The 19,805-nt window shown below is 41.6% G+C and overlaps 1 protein-coding gene and 1 long non-coding RNA gene across 3 annotated transcripts in view; one reads left to right on the top strand and one right to left on the bottom strand.

Annotated features, from left to right (window-relative positions):
* The window catches only part of LOC133166939 (arf-GAP with coiled-coil, ANK repeat and PH domain-containing protein 2-like), a 32,210-nt gene extending 14,749 nt beyond the window's left edge, over nucleotides 1-17,461 (top strand). The window contains exons 10-24 of one of the 2 annotated variants that reach the window (XM_061297350.1): nucleotides 1,011-1,123; nucleotides 1,378-1,429; nucleotides 1,624-1,724; nucleotides 1,817-1,922; nucleotides 2,010-2,221; nucleotides 9,570-9,639; nucleotides 9,799-9,893; nucleotides 10,039-10,241; nucleotides 10,784-10,885; nucleotides 11,491-11,583; nucleotides 11,770-12,011; nucleotides 12,078-12,187; nucleotides 12,256-12,366; nucleotides 12,733-12,794; nucleotides 16,417-17,461. In XM_061297350.1, coding sequence (XP_061153334.1) covers nucleotides 1,011-1,123; nucleotides 1,378-1,429; nucleotides 1,624-1,724; nucleotides 1,817-1,922; nucleotides 2,010-2,221; nucleotides 9,570-9,639; nucleotides 9,799-9,893; nucleotides 10,039-10,241; nucleotides 10,784-10,885; nucleotides 11,491-11,583; nucleotides 11,770-12,011; nucleotides 12,078-12,187; nucleotides 12,256-12,366; nucleotides 12,733-12,794; nucleotides 16,417-16,520 — 1,776 coding nt within the window. In that variant the 3' untranslated portion in view covers nucleotides 16,521-17,461. The remainder of the gene's footprint in view (nucleotides 1-1,010; nucleotides 1,124-1,377; nucleotides 1,430-1,623; nucleotides 1,725-1,816; nucleotides 1,923-2,009; nucleotides 2,222-9,569; nucleotides 9,640-9,798; nucleotides 9,894-10,038; nucleotides 10,242-10,783; nucleotides 10,886-11,490; nucleotides 11,584-11,769; nucleotides 12,012-12,077; nucleotides 12,188-12,255; nucleotides 12,367-12,732; nucleotides 12,795-16,416) is intronic. The other variant, XM_061297351.1, reaches the window with a different exon arrangement.
* Nucleotides 2,559-9,445, bottom strand: LOC133167269 (uncharacterized). Its single transcript, XR_009717934.1, has 2 exons — nucleotides 8,839-9,445; nucleotides 2,559-4,203 (listed from the first exon to the last, which is right to left on the bottom strand). It is a non-coding gene; the product is annotated as an uncharacterized LOC133167269 (long non-coding RNA).
* Nucleotides 17,462-19,805: the final 2,344 nt, after the last annotated feature.

Raw genomic sequence — 19,805 nt, 5'->3', positions numbered from 1 at the left:
GTTTAGGAGGTGACGGCGTTCAACTCAGACCACCGAAACTTTTGTGCTTGGAGGTCATCCTCCGTACGTAGTATCACTTGCATTTATTTCTGTTTGGTTTCCGTTTTCTAACCCAACATTTTGCCATCTCGCCTTTGTCATACTAATCAACCAAGACCGCATTGCAGTTTGTGTGTGTCCGATTGCACCGACGACTGCCCTTTCTAGAGTGCTACACATGATCCACACGTGTAGATGTTTTCATTTTGTGGTGTGTTTTGTTGTGATGCCCCATCGTTGATGCCGTTCACTGTGAAGCCCTGTCATCGTATTGAAGTCAGTGTAGCATAGTGCACATCATGCATTTATTTTCTGGGTCTCAATAATGCTTGAGTTACAGTTGTCATCAAGAGGCGAATGTGACTTTCACTCTTGCCTTCCTTTTTGGTGTCTTTGTTGTGCGCCCAAAAATAAACCCCAGCTGTCCTTGTGTGTTTTATGTGGACCGACCGTGGTATTCATTCATCCATGTGCATGTTATGAAATGGTAGTTTGACTGGGCTGTCAGAGTTCCAACATATTTTATCTCTCTTTATTGGAGTGAACTTTGCAGATGAGAAACCTACTCCAAGTGTCAATTCTGATGATGTCACGGCCAGCACTACATTTGTCCCTGAAGTGTAGCTTACCTTAGCTGTAGTTGGTTGACAGATCACTTGTCCTAGTTGTAAAGTGAGTCCGCAAGGATATACGTACTCACACACACGTTGCAGTCATCCCAGTGTTCAGTGTAATTTGAAGCGGATGAGCTAGAGGGGTTTTATCACAGTGTAACAATAGCTCACTGAGGTAGTTGAAGTTACAACACATTGGCTTGTTTGACAGCAGCAGTTGCTTAGCAATAACATTTGAATACAGTGGATATTATTGTTGAGTTCTCTGAATTTTTTTTGTAAGGACTGTGTCTTTTTGTTTAGTTTTCCTAATTTGTGCTGCTCTCTACTCATCACTTCCTTTTCCTCTCACTGTAGGACTTCTCAACCGACGACACCAAGTTGGAATACAATGTGGATGCAGAAAATGGCATTGCCATGGAAGGTTATCTTTTTAAAAGGGCTAGCAATGCCTTCAAGACATGGAATAGGTATGACAGGATCGCTTCAGATAACATGAATTTCAGAGTATGGAGGCGAGACGAGGCTTGATTTGGATCTCTATGAATGAAGAGATATGTAAATAATTGATAACTGATATTTTAGTTGGTTTATAGTATAGTGAACATGATCATGGGACTACACCATTTATTTGAGTAAACCGAATAATATCAGAATCAATTTGCAATTGTATCCAACAAAGGTCTATATTTTCCCTGCTTACAACCGCGTGATCTCTTTTCAGACGGTGGTTCTCCATTCAAAACAATCAGCTGGTTTACCAGAAGAAATTCAAGGTATGCCCAGTGGCTCCCATAGCACCAACCTCAACCAGTAGACTTTCATGTCTGGTGCTTATTCATTTCTCAGCCCTATAGGTTTCTTGTGAAAGGGAATAATTCTGATCATTTTGTAGAAAGAAACATGTATGCATATTATAAAAAGGAATATAATATATTCAAAGTATGGTCTGCTTTCGATGTTGCCCCAGGACAACCCGACGGTGGTGGTGGAAGACCTGAGGCTATGCACAGTCAAACACTGTGAAGACTTAGAGCGACGCTTCTGTTTCGAGGTGGTCTCACCCACCAAGTAAGTAAACGTCCTGTACATCAGTCTATAGAGCAGCCACGCCCGAGCACATTATGCAGGCAGCAGTTGTGTGACCTTGCTTTTCCCAACAGGAGCTGCATGATGCAAGCAGACTCCGAGAAGCTGCGACAGGCGTGGATCAAAGCGGTCCACAATAGCATCGCCACTGCCTTCCGTGACAAGGGAGATGATAATGAGGTGAAAAAAATAAATAAAGGGTCAAGTTTCAGTAAGGAGCATTTTAATAAATCATGACTGTTTTTTTGGGGGGGGTTACCATCACAGAAGCTGGACAGCAAGACTTCCACGTCAACGGGGGGCAGCTTAGACTCTGGTGGGGAGCCCAAGGAGAAATCACTAAAAGGGGAAAGTGCCCTGCAGAAAGTCATCGCCATCCCGGGCAACGCTTGTTGCTGTGACTGCGGCCAGCCAGATCCACGCTGGGCCAGCATCAATCTAGGCATCACTCTTTGTATCCAGTGCTCTGGAATTCACAGGTAAAACTATTGTGATTTAAAAACTCGTGAATTTGTTGTGATTTGAAGTTTTGTGGCGACAAAATGTTAATCTCAAGGGATTTCTGAGATAATCTTACTGAGATGACTATCCACGCTTTGAGTTGAAATATATAAATATAGAAAACTTAGTTCTTTGCCATACCAAAATATGTCTTTTACACAAGTCACACATGTATTTTATCTATTTACTTTACCACAAGTATTTATGGAAACAAAATTGAACAACATAATTAGAGATCAACATAATGCTGCTAATACCTGTTAGAGTGGTGCTCACTCTAACTTATTTTGCAAGAACCACTCGGAGACAAGTTAGTCGTTTTGGGCACCTGCAGGCGGAGAGTCCATTCGTCACTGTGCGTACAGCAATGATCGAATGACGTCTGACTCTCGCTTCCCACAAGACCATCTTTATTAAGAGAAAAAGGGTGGGGGTGACAGTAGACTGAATAAACAAGTTAAAGCTCTTGCTTGACCTCTAGGTAAACAGAGCAGGGGATGTTTTACGACATTGTTTAGGATGGGACAGAGTTAGGTGGTTTATTACCGGTTACATACCAACGTAAGCATAAAACTAATCCACCTAAGTTATTTATTACCGGTTATATACATTCCAAGATAATCATAGATCAAGATAGTTTGGAAAACCCTGACATATCCCTCCTGTTTTATCATATGATTATGTGAACCCGATCAATCAAACATAAGTAAGTAAGCAAATATAAAGAAGAATAGCAAAAAACTATAATAAAAAAGATCAATAAAAAACGGAGACGACAGCGGACGGGTTGGGGAGCGTGCAGGGTGAAACACGACAAAAACAACAAACAATGATAGCAACAACTTCCAGTGAAGATGAGGTTTTTCCTCAATACTCCAGTCCAAACTTATTGTGTGGTCTAAAAACCTGCTGGCCGATGTTAAATCGCAGGAAAAGTCTCACACGGTCCCTCTGCCTTAGGCGACCATAATGCTATCAATAAGAAAATATAAATAAAGCCACGATCCGTTCCGAATGAAGTAGGACCCGTCCAATGGTACAGCCATGTTGGCAGGAGAGCCCTTACACCTTGAAATGGCTCTCCCATCCTGGCACACAGCGGTGATGTCCAAAGCTCCCATCCAGTTCCCTCCTGGAGAGCAGTTGTCGTGAATGCATCCGTGGGTCTTGTTTTCTTGGATGAAACACGTGTAGTCCATTCCAGGTAGCGTCCTGGTTTAGGCCACTTGTGGCATCTGTCGTCCTCCAACAGTCACATTGGGATTAATCCAAAATAGTTTGATCACAGATTCATTCCTGCGAGTCCAGGGCGGTAGGGGTAGCGTCACTGACTGACAGTACGGTGTTGATATCAAACTCCTCCCATGAATGCCATACATTTCGCTTCAGTGACATTCATTGCTCTGGCCTCCAAGTGAACTTGTGTGGAGCAAGGGGAGTTTTTGGAAACACAGATAACATCCCCCCTGTGTGCGCGCTCCCACAGTGACCTTCACATACCGGTACCAAGCGTTGGTTTTGTATGGGTTTCTGGGGTCTCATGACCAGTCCTCAAAGTTCTCATCGTGTGACCATCGTTTCCCACGGTCAACATTATCACTTGGTCTGTTCAGATGTGTCCATAGACTATAGCATGCTCCAACCAGAACGCAGCAGAGGATCCACCTGGCATGTGGAGCCCCGTTGCTACTAAGATGACAAGAACACCGAGACATACCCCCGCCTAGCGGAGTTGGGATCGTTGTTCGCAGACTTTGTCACCGTCCCGAAATGAGGGGTCCAGCACTCCTCGTAGCTTGCAGTGGCTAAGGTGAATCCAGTTGGGTCTTTCAGCGATCTTCACTGCGGAGGGGGGTAGTCAGCAAGACTTGGAATGGTCCCTCCCACCATGGCTGGCCCAGTTCCTTCTTTTGATGACCTTGATGTAGACCCAGTCTCCTGGATTGATGGGGTTGTCGACCTGTGAGGAGGAAAGATCAGGCGGCAGTAAATTTGCATTGGACATATCTTTCGGTTTGAGGGACCTGATCATGCTACCTATGTTCTTCATCTGCTTTTTGCAACTCTTGTAGTCAATTGTAATGCCCTTTTTAACGAGGCAGATAGGAGTGTTTGAAAGAAGAGTTTGAGCACTTCCTAATGATTCCTCCTAACCAAAGACCGTTTATGACAGGGGCTTTCCCATTTATTGCCTCCTGTCTTAAAGGAGATTCCCTTATCCATGCCGTCTTCTTCCTAACACAGGTTGTGCACATAAACGCACACACACCGAGCGCGCACCCAAGGCTCAGACAAACGACAACAGCCTGACACAACTTTACAGAGATTACGCACGAACACAGAACACAGACAAAGGGATTCTATACATCTCTCATGTAGCTCCTTTTGATAGAACCTCCTATTGGTAACTGTATAGCGGACTGTTCCGCATATAATCCCTTACTCAACTCCCTTGCTTCTACTTTTCCATGTCGGTGCAGTCGTAAGTGATCCCTACTGCAGTCATTGTCTTGTTAACTGTCGCCTTGTGCGACTCCTATGCATGATTGTGTGAAAGTCAAAAATTTAACGTATCCAACATTCTGACCACCCAAACTCCACCGTGGTGCAACGAATTTACTATTTTATTGAGTAGGTACATTGAGCAACCTAGCTTCCTCTTGACTGAATCCACTTTAGTCCAAATGTCCTATTCTAAAATGTATCTAACTCAATTTCTACTTCTTATGCCTGATGAGCCAAAACATCAGATCTCGCTCTTGTTTCTCTCCGTTTTAGCCTATTTGTTTTGTCCAATCTGTTCAATCTCTGACCATGATGCTTCTCTCTGTAGCTCTACGCATTATTAAATTTTTATCAAATCTCCTCAGTTCTGTCAAACCCAGTGCACAATGAAGCTCCTTTCCACTTTACCCCAAGCCCCACGAAGTTTCAGCACGGAGTGCGATTTGGCCGTTGGACATTTCAAGTCCATATCTTTTGCCGCACCTCACCCTCTCAAGATGGTGTTCTTTTGTTGTTGCTTCAGAGCCAACACATCCATCACTCTCGAATGAGTCCATTGTTCAAATGTCCATTTTGTCTTCAACATTGTGAGTTCCTCCACTTCTCACTGTCTTTTCTCGTCCCCGAGGATGTCGTCTTTTCTCCGGAGTGTACTTGCCCCTTCCAAGCACAACAACAGTCTTTCTTTGTCCTTGCCAAAGGTCAAAGGTGCCTCAAAGCCAGGCACCGTTTTGTAGACGTCCATGGCTGCAGGCAGAGTCTCGGGATTGAGTTTTCAGGGATCCTGGCACTGAGAGTGACAGACTGGGACATCAAACTTGTAACCAAATGTAGCTGCTGCCATCAATTCGCTAGTAACGTTTGTTTACCAAACTTCAAATTCTCCTAGTAACAGCGATCTCGTCTTTATATTGTAAGTCCTGTAAGTCATCCTATTTTCGAGCTACGTTCTGTCCATAGTTCCTATTTAATGAGACAGTACATTGTCTTCAGTATCATTATTTAAAATTAACTCAACGAGGTCTGCGTTCCACATCTAGCCCTGATCTATGTCTTGACCTCTCAAACGTTATTACCTGTGTCATGCTTGCTCAAAAATGTGACTTAGAATATGGTGTTGTGAATTTCCAATCTCCCTGATCAAATTGGATCCCGCTTCTTAGCTCTTCTTTCTCATGCTCCTGTTAGCCCGCAACTATCCAAATTAATAATGTTGTTTTCTTTTAACTGTCTTTCTGTTGAACCTCTAAATCTCTCTTGTTGCTAACCTATCTGCACCAGGAAGGGTCTTAAAGAAAGGACCAACAGATTACTCCCAATATCTCCTCATTATTTATGAGTTAGCCTCCCTTTCCTCACTCGGGTGCATATCTTGTCAGTTGTTAATGGAAACCAGATGTCTCGTGCCAATGAGATCATGGACCAAGGCCCAAACAATCCCGCACGAACCTGACCCGAAACATGACCCGGTCACACTTAGGCTTACTAGTGAGATATACATTGCATGATACCAGAATAGAATTTTACCACAGTATGACACTAAATGTATTAGAAAATCCATATGTCGTAAAGGTTTGTATTATTACTATCTTCCACTATCTGTCCTATTCACTCCCTCCTTCTGAGGCTTGACAACGCCCATGCCTCACACCTTGACAAACGTTTTGGGAGAACGTGTTCTTCACTACATATGATTCCATCATTTAATTTGACTTTCTTTTCAAAACGCTTCTAAATTTCCCAGTTCACACATCTTCTGCATGTGTTACTGGTTCTCCAGTTTTTTTCTCTAGTTAATCATTAATCCAAAAGCTATGTTTTTCATTTTAGCATTCAACTTACTCAAAACCACTCTTTCAGCAAAGTTGCTCTACTAATTTTCCATAGTAGTCGCCAACAGCTTCAACCATTCAACCTGTATTTTCCTATCATTCAAGGCAATCATTCATCAATGCTCATTTGCATCTCACACACAGTCTCCAAAAAGGAGTCTTACCATCACATTGGTCTCAATTCATCCAAGCTCACCACACAACATCCATATACCATTTTCAACTCAAGGTTCCTGATAGAACAATCCACCAAAAAAAAACTCAACTCATAAAAACTGCTGGCAAATTAATCTGAATTTTTCCTTTGTTTTTAAATTTAAAGAACTCAATTTCTCAGATTTAGCTCGCATATAGCAGTTTGTATAATTTTATAACACCATCAATCAATTATTCCTATTAAATGTAGCATTGCAATGTCTTAAATTCACAATTTTGCTTCTTCCAATTCCTGAAAGCATGTTCTGTCGTTTCTTTTTCAAATTTCTCATGAGGGCTCAACACTTAACATGCACTAGTGTGGATCAATTTCTGCTCGCAAACACATTTTTCTCTTTTCCTCTCATTTTTATCTTTCCAAATCGTTTCTGTTCTGCGGTGCAAATTGGATAGACCACAGTCTAACAAATTTCTTTACACTGAAAGTTTAGCCAATCTTCATCATTTTAACACACATGCACAGCTCTCGCGCGCGTAGGGCAGGTCCCAGCACCAATGATTCGTCACAGGCTGGCCATTTCCTGTGGTCGATCATGAGCTAGTCCCTCCCACGCACACAAGGACAGTACATTCTAATTTTTTTTATTTATCTTCAAGTTGCATTCATTTACCACTTGATTTGCAAATTCTAACTTTAGTGTACACACACAATTTGATCTCTGGTCATTTGTCATTGGGCATACAAACAGCATTGTCATACTTCTTGCATGGACAAGAGCTCTAATAATCCAAAAAATGTTCCAATAATCTGACAATGACATGTTTTGCTGTCATATGGGCATCTATTCTTTCTTTCTCTGTATTAGCATGAGGGGTCAAAGGAGAGGAAGCTTGTCATGCTGTAAATGTGACTTTTCCTCTGCCTCTTCCTCTGCCCCTTGACTGGCACCGTTTTTCTTTTTCTAAAACACTCTCTTGACCAGTGTCCACGTTTCCCACAGTTCCAACAGTTGTCAGAATCTGATGGGGGTTTTGAATTATATGGTGGCCTTCGGCCTTGTTGGTCTCTCTCTCTTCCTCTCCCCTTTGGGAACTTTGGGAGAAGATCGTTGTATCTTCATTTAGATCATTATCATCATCTAGATGAAATACATCAGAACATTTGCCTTTTTGGATCACTTTTTCAGCATGCCTGTCCCACTGCATAGTTGTTGTATACAAGTTTTGCACACGAGCGGAATGCCTCTCTTGCTCTTCTGCTTGAGCTGCGGCTGGAGCCGTGGCCGGGACAGTGCGCCTGCGCACTGTGGCCTCATTGTCTTCCGGCCTGACAAACATAGTCGCAGTACTTTTCAACTTTGTCTTTTGGATTTATTCTCTTCTCTCTTGTGAAGCTTTCAACCACAGTCTAGCACAATTCAACTCTCTCTCTTTTCTTTTTCCACTTCAGCATGTATTACATACAATCAAGAAATCTACTCGCCATGAACTCATCTCCTTCAAGAGCTAGAGATTTATCGTTCCTTTTTCTCATCTTAATTTTAATTTTTCCAGTGTTTTTTTTTTTCCAATCTCTTTTTATTTTCTTTGAGGATCCTCAATGCAGGTTTAAATTGACCTTCTAACAAATTACTAGCCTGTGTTATTGCCGTCGATCAATGCTAGAACTGCTTTTTAGTCAATTTATCCTACCAGTCACACATTCAACCACACAAATTTCTTATCCCTGCCTACGCGAAGTCCTCTTTTAAAAATAAAAGAGCTGCTTCATCCGGAGAGGGGACTCTACAACACCCCTTCCTTCCCTGGGAACTAAAGACAACAGTCCTGTTACCCAGCCCTGCCAACGCGAAGTTGTACCCCTTAGAACAGTGGTTGTCAAATGAGGGTACACGGAGGTACATGAGATTTTACAAAAATATATAAAACAGTTTGAAAACCACTGCTCCAGAAGAGCCACTTCATCCGGAGGGGGACTCTACAACACCCCCTCCTTCCACAAGACTTCTTATCTTCTGTCTTGCCTATTTTTATTCCTGTGCACTTTTACTTTTACGCGTTTCACAACCACACAATCCCACAACTTTAGGGCTTTAACTTACTTGTCCCCTGGTTCGTTGCATTTCCGGGTCCCGTCAACCACCTCTGTCAGACGAAGGCAGACATAAGATGCTGGCCCAGCGAAGAAGTTCTCTTCCCAGGACTTTCTTTTCCAGGTCCTCCTAATGGACGCTGGCTTGTCGACAATGCAGCACGTCTTCCTCCGTCAGTCAGATGGCGGGTATGAGGGTCCCGGGTTTCGGCACCAAAATGTTAGAGTGGTGCTCACTCTAACTTATTTTGCAAGAACCACTCGGAGACAAGTTAGTCGTTTTGGGCACCTGCAGGCGGAGAGTCCATTCGTCACTGTGCGTACAGCAATGATCGAATGACGTCTGACTCTCGCTTCCCACAAGACCATCTTTATTAAGAGAAAAAGGGTGGGGGTGACAGTAGACTGAATAAACAAGTTAAAGCTCTTGCTTGACCTCTAGGTAAACAGAGCAGGGGATGTTTTACGACATTGTTTAGGATGGGACAGAGTTAGGTGGTTTATTACCGGTTACATACCAACGTAAGCATAAAACTAATCCACCTAAGTTATTTATTACCGGTTATATACATTCCAAGATAATCATAGATCAAGATAGTTTGGAAAACCCTGACAATACCTTTGCAACAATTTTAATTGACAGCATCTTAGACCTCTTAGTAATGGATCTTCCTGTCCTTCAAGAACAGCAACAAAAGACCAATACTAATCAACCTTGTGTCAATATTTTTTCATCTGCAGGAGTCTGGGAGTTCATTTCTCAAAGGTCCGGTCACTGACTTTGGATTCGTGGGAGCCGGAACTGCTCAAGGTAAACGCAGTTGATGTTCTTAAACTAATTCACTAAGCGTGTATACACTTTTAAGTCATTTGCAATTAAGCTTTCTTTCATTCTTATTTTATGATGTTTAACAAGTGCTTGCAGGTCAACCCCAAAAATGTTCTCTCTCTTTTCACCCGTCTTTCCCAGCTAATGTGTGAACTTGGAAATGGAGTTATCAACCAGATATATGAGGCGCGGCGAGAGGAACTGGGAGCAAGAAAACCACAGCCAGGAGACCCAAGGTATACTTTTGAGTCTAAGTTTTATATTCCTTTAACGCTTTTTTTGTTTTGAAGAATCATCCAATATTATTATTTCGATTAGCCAATATCGGTAAACAACTTTTGAGAGTTTCTTTATTTGCTCTTCCCCTTTTCGTTTGAGCAGACATGAAGTCGAGGCCTACATCAAGGCCAAGTACGTGGATCGCAGGTTTGTGCGCAGGCCATCTGACGAGGAACTTCGGTGCAAGGTGGTGTCCCTCAGCAAACAGGAGAAGAGACTTAGCAGCAGCTCCGAGCACCTGCCACCGAGACCGCCGCCACCCACCCCCAAACTCCGACCTGGTTCCAACACTTCGGGACAATCAGGTGAGCAACTGAAACGATGCATCCTTGCTCGGTAGGCAACATTTTGGGCATGTCGTAACACGGATGTCTTCAACCTTATTTGAGTGTAAGTGAGGGTAGCGGGTGACAGAAATGATGACACAAGCACAACATCTTAAGAGTCACTCTTCCTTCCCTCATCGCAGCCTGTCCTATTCCCCTTGCGCTCACTGTGCTTTCCGCACTGTTGTGAACAAGTCTTTTGGCATAGTGTATGTTCTCTGTGAACAGCATATGTCTAAGCTCTGTTTGCCTGCCATTGCCTCTTGTAGTCTGTGTCCTCCAGTGTCAGCTGAGCTGCTAGTGAAACTATTTCTGCCTTCACGCTTCCTCTCACTCTCCTCTCTTTGCTTCTTTGTTCCTTGTCACATGTTGTCCCCGCCCCCCCTCTGGCTGTTTTTTGCTACCGGACTAATACCTGCTCCACCCGCCTACCTTAAATCGCCCTTCCCACCCATCCTGCCTCTCAATACCCCGCGCAACCCGATACCCTATTCCCCAAACGGCATCATCCCTTTGCAAAGCTGCTGCCGGTGGCTCGGAGGCCCGGCGGGACTCTCTCTTCTGTCCTGACGAGCTTCATTCACTCTTCTCCTACTTTGACAACTCCTCCAAGCTCAGGAGCAGTAAGTATTCAATGTTAATGTTTGGCTTGCTTCTCCATCCCATTTGGTCCATTTGGCTCTTGCTAATTGGAGGCTGTGATCCTAACAAACCTTCATCCTCTGACCTTCTCCTCCCTCATCCAGACTCTACTAATAGTGGGTTTCTTTGTGTGTTGTCTTTTTCCCGGGGCAGGGAATGATGCACTCACACAGTTGTTGTTCCTTGATTAATATCTTCATGTTGTTGTGCTGTACAGAGATGATTGGTGGGATCTCTCCTCATGCATCCCATCTACTATCTATCAGTAATGATATCAAGAATAATGAATACTGTATACTGTTTTATTCATAAGCACAAAAATAGAACAAAGTGATAGTTTAATCAGTACTACATCAACACAAAATTGCAAATGAATAACAATAATAATAGTAATAATAATATTCAAGAAATCATTTTATTGAGACAATACTCAGTCCAAATCTTAAAAGCAGAGTGATAGCGTAAAATGTATCGGTATTCTCAATACTGAAGTTATGAAAGAAACAAATGAGTTCATCAAACAAACTCAAATTTTCAGATTGTTTACATCCATATTCTTCATTGATGGTCTTTTTCTCCTCTGCAGTCAAAAGTGCAGACAGTGGAATCCAGCATAGTGCTGATGGCAGCAGGGAGATGCTGGCCACCACTCCCTCTAGTGGTAGTTTGGCAGATGGAGGTAAAAATAAAAAAACATGCAGTCTTCTCATCCACTTGTCAATCAATTGTAAACTAAACTTAAGCCATATCCACACTAATTTGGGTTTGAAAAACATGTTTGATATCAGTTTGTGGATGTCTTAAGATGCTTTCACTCATTCCGTTTAAAAGCTGTAAATGCAAATATTTTGTCCTGATTATTAAGATGTTGCTGAGACTCCACCCATACCCATGGCAGCCACCACCATCACCTTGCCTCCACCATCACCTTGTAAGGAGACGGTGTTCTACGAGCCCAAGGAGTACAGTTCGGGTCTTCAGCTCTACTGGGCTTCGTGCGCCTGCAGTCTACCTGACATGGCTGAGGCGCTGGCCCATGGAGCTCAAGTTAACTGGGTCAACATGGAAGACGACAAGAAAACACCGCTCATCATGGCCGTGCGGGGGGTAGGACATGTATAAATATATTTTGCCTTTAGATTTTGATCTTATTTCACTCATGTTTCATTCCAGGGCTCATTGGTGACCTGCGAGTTTCTGCTGCAAAACGCGGCTAATGTGAATCAGCAGGATGCTCAAGGTCGAGGACCTCTGCACCATGCCACCATGCTGGGACGCACAGGGTTGGTTATCAGCACTGTTTAACTGTGAAACTTTAGAACACGGTACATTTAACTTGTCTCACTTTCAGGCAAGTGTGTTTATTCTTGAAAAGAGGAGCCAATCAGAATGCTGCAGACATTGAGGAGAAAACACCGCTGGCCATGGCTGTGGAAGCAGCCAATGCAGACATTGTTACATTGTGAGTATCATTAGGTTTTGCCTTGTCATCACTTTCTTTATCTCGTGTTTACAAACTGTCTCCAAGCTTGAGCTCATCAATGAGGACGAAGGGGTCTCAACCATCATTCTTAAATCTTATTTTACATTTTCTCCTGTCAGTTTACTTGTCTGTGTGAATGCACAAGAATCCACCACAAGGTGTCACTATATGATCACATTCATCTCATTTGTTATTTGGCGCTCGGATTATTGCATAGATGCAATCTTTCAGCGGCCGGTTAAAATCATCTCTCATCCGTAAAGCCACATTGTCCAAAAGTAGATTGTTGATCTCTGATGAGAATATTTCAAACGTCATTTGGTTTCCTCTCTCCCTGCTCCGCAGGCTGCGGCTGGCCAAGATGAACGAGGAGATGCGCGAGGCCGAGGGACCCTACAGCCAGTCAGGTCAATATAACGCCAACAGCCCAACTGAGATGCAGTACAGGAAGTGTATGCAGGAGTTTATCAGTCTGCACCTGGCTGACAGCTAATGTATAGTACGAAGGTGTCACAAAAACAGGCTCAGCTTTGGGGTGAATACAGAGGCCTGCTTGTACAGTTTTTTTTAGGAGGCGCATTTTTAACAGTTTTGTGGTTATCATAAATCGCTGGAGTTTTTTTCATTTGAGTCTTACAAATTGGAATTCTTGTCAAGACACCTCCAGGTAATGGAAAATGATCTGGGACGCTTCAGTGCACAGCACTAATGTGACACTCCGCACCTTGCTCCAGTATTCTGTTTCAACATAGGAAACTCAACGTTATGCTAAGATATTTACTGATGTCGCACAATGAAAAGCTGCTCTAGGATAATCAATCGAGTGCATCCTCCCTTTAAATTCAAGGAGACCATATTTGCTCATTTTAGTCACACCTTAAAGTACTACAATACGTTTTCTGCTAAGTCACAATATTAAACATGTTCACTTCAATCTTTGGGCAAATTATGCCCATTTAGTTTATAAAGTAGTGTATTATACTCTATACTAGGGTGTTATTTTTTTAAGTGTGGATTCACCTGAATTCCTTTTAGTATCTTTGCAACTAGTGAATTGTCTCTTAAACTTCCAATGCCACTTTGTTGTTGAATGTCCCAAACATGAAGCATCTTTCTGTTACGATGGTAATATGCAACAATCTTGATGTCTTAGCATTTTGTTTTTGGGCAATTCTGTAGTGTATGCACATCAAATGCGCATACAAAAATCTTTTATGCTCGGGATTGAACAAGAAGGTTTGAGTGATGTTGTTGGACCAACGTTTCGCAAGTAATGAACCTGATGTTCTGGTCGGTGTCGAAAGCCTGGAGCATTTGTGTATGCTCATTCAATGTTATGGCAGGAAATCCAGAATTGTACAAAAAGATTTATGGTCCTGATTATTGTTTGGATTTTCATGCAAATTAGCACAGATAATTAGCTTTTGATGGTGGCATTAGAGGAGGGGGCTGTGGACTTGTGTACATAGGACTGAGTTGTAGAAATGTACCCCATTTTCATCTGGTGTTGCTGCTCCACGCAGCCCCAAATATTTGGACAGAGCACAAGCACTTTGATTAAAGGAGCAGTGTGTAGGACGATGGAGTGGCCCTCAACTCGCACACACATGGGCCTACTTTTCTCTAAATCCTTTTTCTCAAACAACAGAAATGGATGAACTCAGTTAAGTCTCACAGTTTGTTCTGTAAACATACAAACTCTGTTGACGACATCTTGAGGTTACAAATGGCGCCAAATGAGTAAGAATATGACGTCACTTGCACGCGTGATATTTGGTCTATATGTGTTCATTAGTTTCTCTATGGTGCCTGTTTTTGTCAGGGGCCTAGCTGACGACATCTTGGACTGGTAGCCAGTAAATCAAAACAATTGACTTTTCATATGAATATTTTACTATAATTGGACATTTATGATTGTTAGTGATTGCCAATGGCACATTCAAAGTGTTTTTGTCGCTTTCATAAAATGGATCAAATATGCTTAAATAAGCTTCAAATATGCTTTGTGAATCAGTTGTAGTTTTTGACTACTTTAGGTGACACTCTGTTCAATATTGGACTGAAAGCACACAGACTTAAACCCATTTACATAAACCAACAGAGCCATCTTGAAGAGTCAAAAAATACAACAAAGCTTATTTGAAGCTTTATTTTCCCCATCACTACTCTACACACTGGCCCTTTAAATGATTATGACCCAGGAGCGCCCTCTGGTGCTTTTTAGGTAACTGGTGGACTGTCGAATGCCTTTGCACGTTGCTTTTTATTTATATTTTAAAGAAGAAATCATTTGTCACTTTTGGAATGTTCTTGGACCTATGATGAGAGAAAATTGTAAGTATTTACTTGGTGTGAGCTGTTGAAAAAAGAAATGAAATCGATGATTACTGACTACGGTGCTTGCTCGTCTCAAGAGCGGTCCGCAATCACGGAGCGAGGAACACTAACAAGTGATTTGATGCCATCGTCATCATTTTCACATTCGCTCTTGGGTAGATGAGGGCCTCATCAGTCAACCAATCAAATAATGAATGACGTTGCTCATGAGAGAGACATCACTTTGTTGTTTTTTTCAAGTAGGCTTGCAATCAGTAAAGCTGTATGATTACAACTTCACAAATGGTCACTTTTGGAAAAAAAAGTATTTTTATGAGTGGCAAATTAAGAGCTTTTGGTTGTTTCAGTAAGTGTAAATTCCCACTCCAGAGTTTGTGCCTTTTTGTGTTTGCTTCTTTCTTGCCCCAACTGTATTTGTTGTCAATACAAGACTGCACTTTAAATACAATACAGTTGCTCATAATAAGCTAACTTCTTGTGTGTGCGTGAGTCTCTGCTTGCTTCTCGCTTCTTCTGCTCCATCTTTTTGGGCCTCGTTTCTCTTTTATATGTCCAGCCACGCCGGCGCTATGACAGGTATGGCTGACGATTCTTCTTTTCCCTTCTGCTTCTTCTAAATGTGACACTTTTTGTTTCCATTGCCATCTGCTGACTGGCTGATCATTTCTCATGTAATGCCAGGTCATTTCTATTATGATGTGATATTGCCAAAATGTTCACATAGGGATCACAGTAAGGAGATGATCTCACAGTGTAAGGAACAATGTTCCACGTGCTTTAGATGGCATTGGCAAAACTTTCCACTCAAAATGACTCCTACTCAGCTAAATGTCTGACTTCCTGTTCAATTTCCCCCATTGGTCCTTGCGACTTTTTCCTAAGTGCTGCCAGGATAGACATCCTCTCCAATTTAGGCTGGAAAGTGGTGCACCGAGTGGTTGTTTGGGACCCGTAAAAAACGTTTTCATCGAGGTGTACATGCATGCAAATGTTTTTTTTAGCCAGGTTGTTTGTTCTTCACAAGATTAATCAGAAACAGCGATTCCACAAAGGCCTACAGTAAATCAGTCATCATCAGTCTGTCATTTGTTTTAAAATTCATTTTAACTTGTGTCATTTAGTTTCACACATTTTATCATGTGTATTCTTTATACTGAATTGTTTGTATGCTCATTCATTTAGCTTCAAATTTATTGCAATGCTTTTACTGTATATTCATCTAACTGATGACCATCTTACTCAGGGGTGTCAAACTTGGCCCACAGTGTAATTATATTTGACAAATCGTGCATCGACTTTGTGTCAATACTAAAATCGTCTTCACTTTTAAAAAATAGATATGTTTCTAGTAATTTTTATTACCATTATTTGTAAAAATGTGATCAGTTCTTACTAGTCTCTGATTTCAAAACTAGTTATTGATTATAGTTTGTTGTGCAGCTTATGCTGTGTATAATATGAGACGTACATTTACATACATTTATTTGGGTTGACAGTCATAAGGGCCCTCGAAAGGAACGATGCGGCCCGCGACAAAAATTAATTTGACACCCCTGATGTAGCTGTTGATGCATAGCTCCATCCATCCTTACTTTCTCTACACACACACACATATCATAAATATGAAAAAATAGGATTCGGGGATTTTTCAATTTTTATTGTATTTATTTGTTTTGGTTTTGCATGTTGCAGGAGATGAAACCTACCAGGACATCTTCCAGGACTTCACCCACATGGCCTCCAACGACCCGGAGAAGCTGAACCGCTACCAGCACTATGACCCGCAGAAACCTTGATTATGTCCCCCCGAGCTCAATGTTTGATATCCAATTGGACTTGGCGATGCCTGCTTGTAAAAAAAGGCTACGCGTTAAAGTGAAGGACCAATGTTGGGCGACAACCTTGAAGTCAAGCAAGTAAAAGGGTACCGCAGGTTGTTGAAGCCAGTTCAGCTCCCTCGCGTCACCTGTTTTCTTTTTCCAGGCCTTAGTTGGACCTTTTTATCAATCTTTTACTTTAATTTGCACAAATCTATGTCTTACATGACCACCAGTATTTACCTCAAGGTAAGATGTGTGTGTATGTACAGTCTTATATGTATGTGTATGTCATCATGTTATAGATGAATTTATTGACATATTTTTGTGTAGTGGTGAATGCCAGTGTTTGCTGATGAAAATAGCGTCCAAGCGTGACATGATTGTTCATTTTAAACACTTGTAAAGAACTTTAATTACAGTTTATGCACATCCTCTTTGTTTTTAGTCAGTTAATGTCATTTATTTTATGATTGTCAAAATTTCTATTAGAATTTACAGAATTTTCTGTACTTTTATCATTGTGGTAAGTTGTCCACACATTTGATTCGTTTTGAACACTTTTAACAGAAGGTTTTTCAATGCAATGTGTAGTCTGACAAGAAAAATAGAAAAAAAAAATCTCCATGTGTGACAGCATAGTATTGAAACAAGTCATCTTCATTACTTTTGTGCAAGTCTCCTGTGTATGTTGTGTTCAATGTTCTTTCACTTCATGCAAAATGCAAAGATAAGTTGGGATAAAAAACAAATATGTATACTGTACATAAACATTGAAATTGCTGACTGGTACTTGAATGAAATTTTTGTATATTCTCTCTACCATTTACTCTTGTAGTCCTTTTTATATTGTCCAGTGTGGCACTGTATTATTAGTCTTATTATCGCTGAAATTCAATACACACAAACTAATGAGTCAATTGTGTTGCTTTGTGAGTGAAGAACAACTTTTGTCCCCAAGTGAAATATTACTTGCTATTATGTCAGGTGCACATCTTTAAAGCAAAACACACATTTAAAAAGTTTGTGGAAAAAACATTGTAAATGTACACGTTGTCGCACAAATGGTGCATGTTGAATGGAAGGAACAAATGACCTCAGACAGAGACAGAATTATTAATAGGAGCTCCATGCAGGCATGTGCTCTTGGTTGGCATGTGTGTCGGCCCACACACACACACACACATCTCTGGGCTTGGTTCTGCTTGTTTTCCAGGAAGTTTGCGGTGTGCTCGCCTGTGGTGAAATGAAGGGCCACCACAGGAGATGTTCCCCTCCATGAAAATATGTTGGAGTCCAGAGCTGACTGACCTCAAAACTTCCACTTCATGTTTGTAATGGTTGGATGAAATGAAAAATGTTTTTATTAGATGCAAGTTTCATAATTTTGGTTGATGTTAACGTCAAGAGATGTATTTATATACACAGCTGACATAAGTATGACAATGTTACTGAAACCTATTTTAAAAAAAAAAGAAACATGATGTAAATTTTTACAACATCCTAGAACAACATCAAGGTTAATGTCCACAAGCTAAAGGTTTTTAAAGAGAATCTTTTTTTTTTTTTTTTACAAATGTAATGTTCTTTTTTAGACTTCTAGTTACCATTACCATATCTAAAAAAAAAAAACTTTCATTTTTGTAATGATGGCTTTTATAAACGTTCAATCAAATCTGTGCTATGAATAAATACATTTACTGTTCTTGTACTTTGTGGCTCATAATAATAATTATTATATTATTATTATTATGTGATCCTTCTGGATCATTTCAACCTGCAGCTATTTGCATTCCACCTTTTTCCAACAGGCATTTTGCCACTGCTCCAGATGTGCCGTGTAGCTGTATACAACACTGTGGAAACTTTTTTGCTCTGCTTCTCTTGTGATGACAGAAAGGACATTTAAACACACACAAATTAAGACTCACACTCATTGGATGGAAGTAGGTCAAGTAAATGCTTTCAGGTGTTGTGGGTCCATGTCTTTATTGGTCAGTGGATATTGTCCCCTAACGCAGTGCTTCTCAAATAGTGGGGGGGCGGTGCTATTCCTGGGGGGGCGCGTGTGACCCTGGGGAACAGGCTTTTTTTTTGGCAGTACTAGAATAAAGTGTAATTGCGGGTTTACTACAGCAGGGGGCAGTGGCGCTGTCATTGTTACTTCTGTCACGTTTGCGACAGTGCAACATTTTACGACTTACAAGACAAGTTAGGATAGTCACGGTGGGGAGGGGGGGCGCGAATAGATTTCTTCTTGCTAGGGGGGGGCGTAACAGAAAATAATTGAGAAGCACTGCCCTAACGCCACTTTTCCTGGGAGCTGTGAATTCTACTCCGCCAGTTGAGCCCATGCTGCAGCAACCTGGTTCTTCAGCACCACCTAGTGGACAATAGTATGAAAGACATGCAGCCGCAGTATGTGTGTATGTGTGTGTATATGTGTGTGTATGTGTGTATGTGTGTTTGTGTCTTCAACAACGTCATGTGATCGTGGAAAAACATAATCCTGGAGAACCAATAACTACATTAGCTGATGAATAAACAGTATGGCCCATCTTCAGAGAGAAGCCATTCGTCATGTTCGTGAGATGATGAGTGGAAGTACATGACTAGGAAAAGAAGAATGAGAGAACAGAAAGTCACTTGGCCGCAGGATTTAGTGATGTGCATTCCAGTTCTTTTAAGTGAACGGAATCTTTGGAATCACTTCACTCAAAAGATTCGTTCAAAAGAATCACCGAATCGTTCGCTACACTTTCTTATTTATTTATTCTTTTTTTTTTTTTTTTACCTCGTGTGGTGTACCTATTAAAGTGTCCATGAGGTGTACCTAATAACAGGCCACTTCATTAGGGAAGTGTCATGGTCAAAGCTTACCTGAAAGTGAAAAGTGCCACACCCGCCCTCACCCCCACTTTCTGATTGGCTGTTTGATATGTGACGTCACTCGGACACTCCATTAGGTACACCGCCATTTTCAAGTGTACCTAATAACGGGCCACTTTATTAGGGAAATATTATGGTTAAAGGTCATAGGTGTCAAGCTCTAGTCCCCGGGGCCGCGTTCCAATATGTTTTCCAAGTGGCCCTCGTTAAGCGCACCTGCGTGAAAAGTTTTAGCTCTTTTCACGTTCTGCAGTAGCTAAAACTTTTCACGCAGGTGCACTTAACGAGGGAATCACACAGACACTCCATTAGGTACACCGCCATTTTCAAGTGTTCCTAATAACAGGCCACATTATTAGGGAAATATGGTCAAAG

This window comes from Syngnathus typhle, linkage group LG14, assembly GCF_033458585.1.
Source record: "Syngnathus typhle isolate RoL2023-S1 ecotype Sweden linkage group LG14, RoL_Styp_1.0, whole genome shotgun sequence".
Lineage (NCBI taxonomy): Eukaryota > Metazoa > Chordata > Actinopteri > Syngnathiformes > Syngnathidae > Syngnathus > Syngnathus typhle.
The sequence above is the reverse complement of the archived record's forward strand: the minus strand, read 5'-3'. Positions and strand labels throughout refer to the sequence as shown.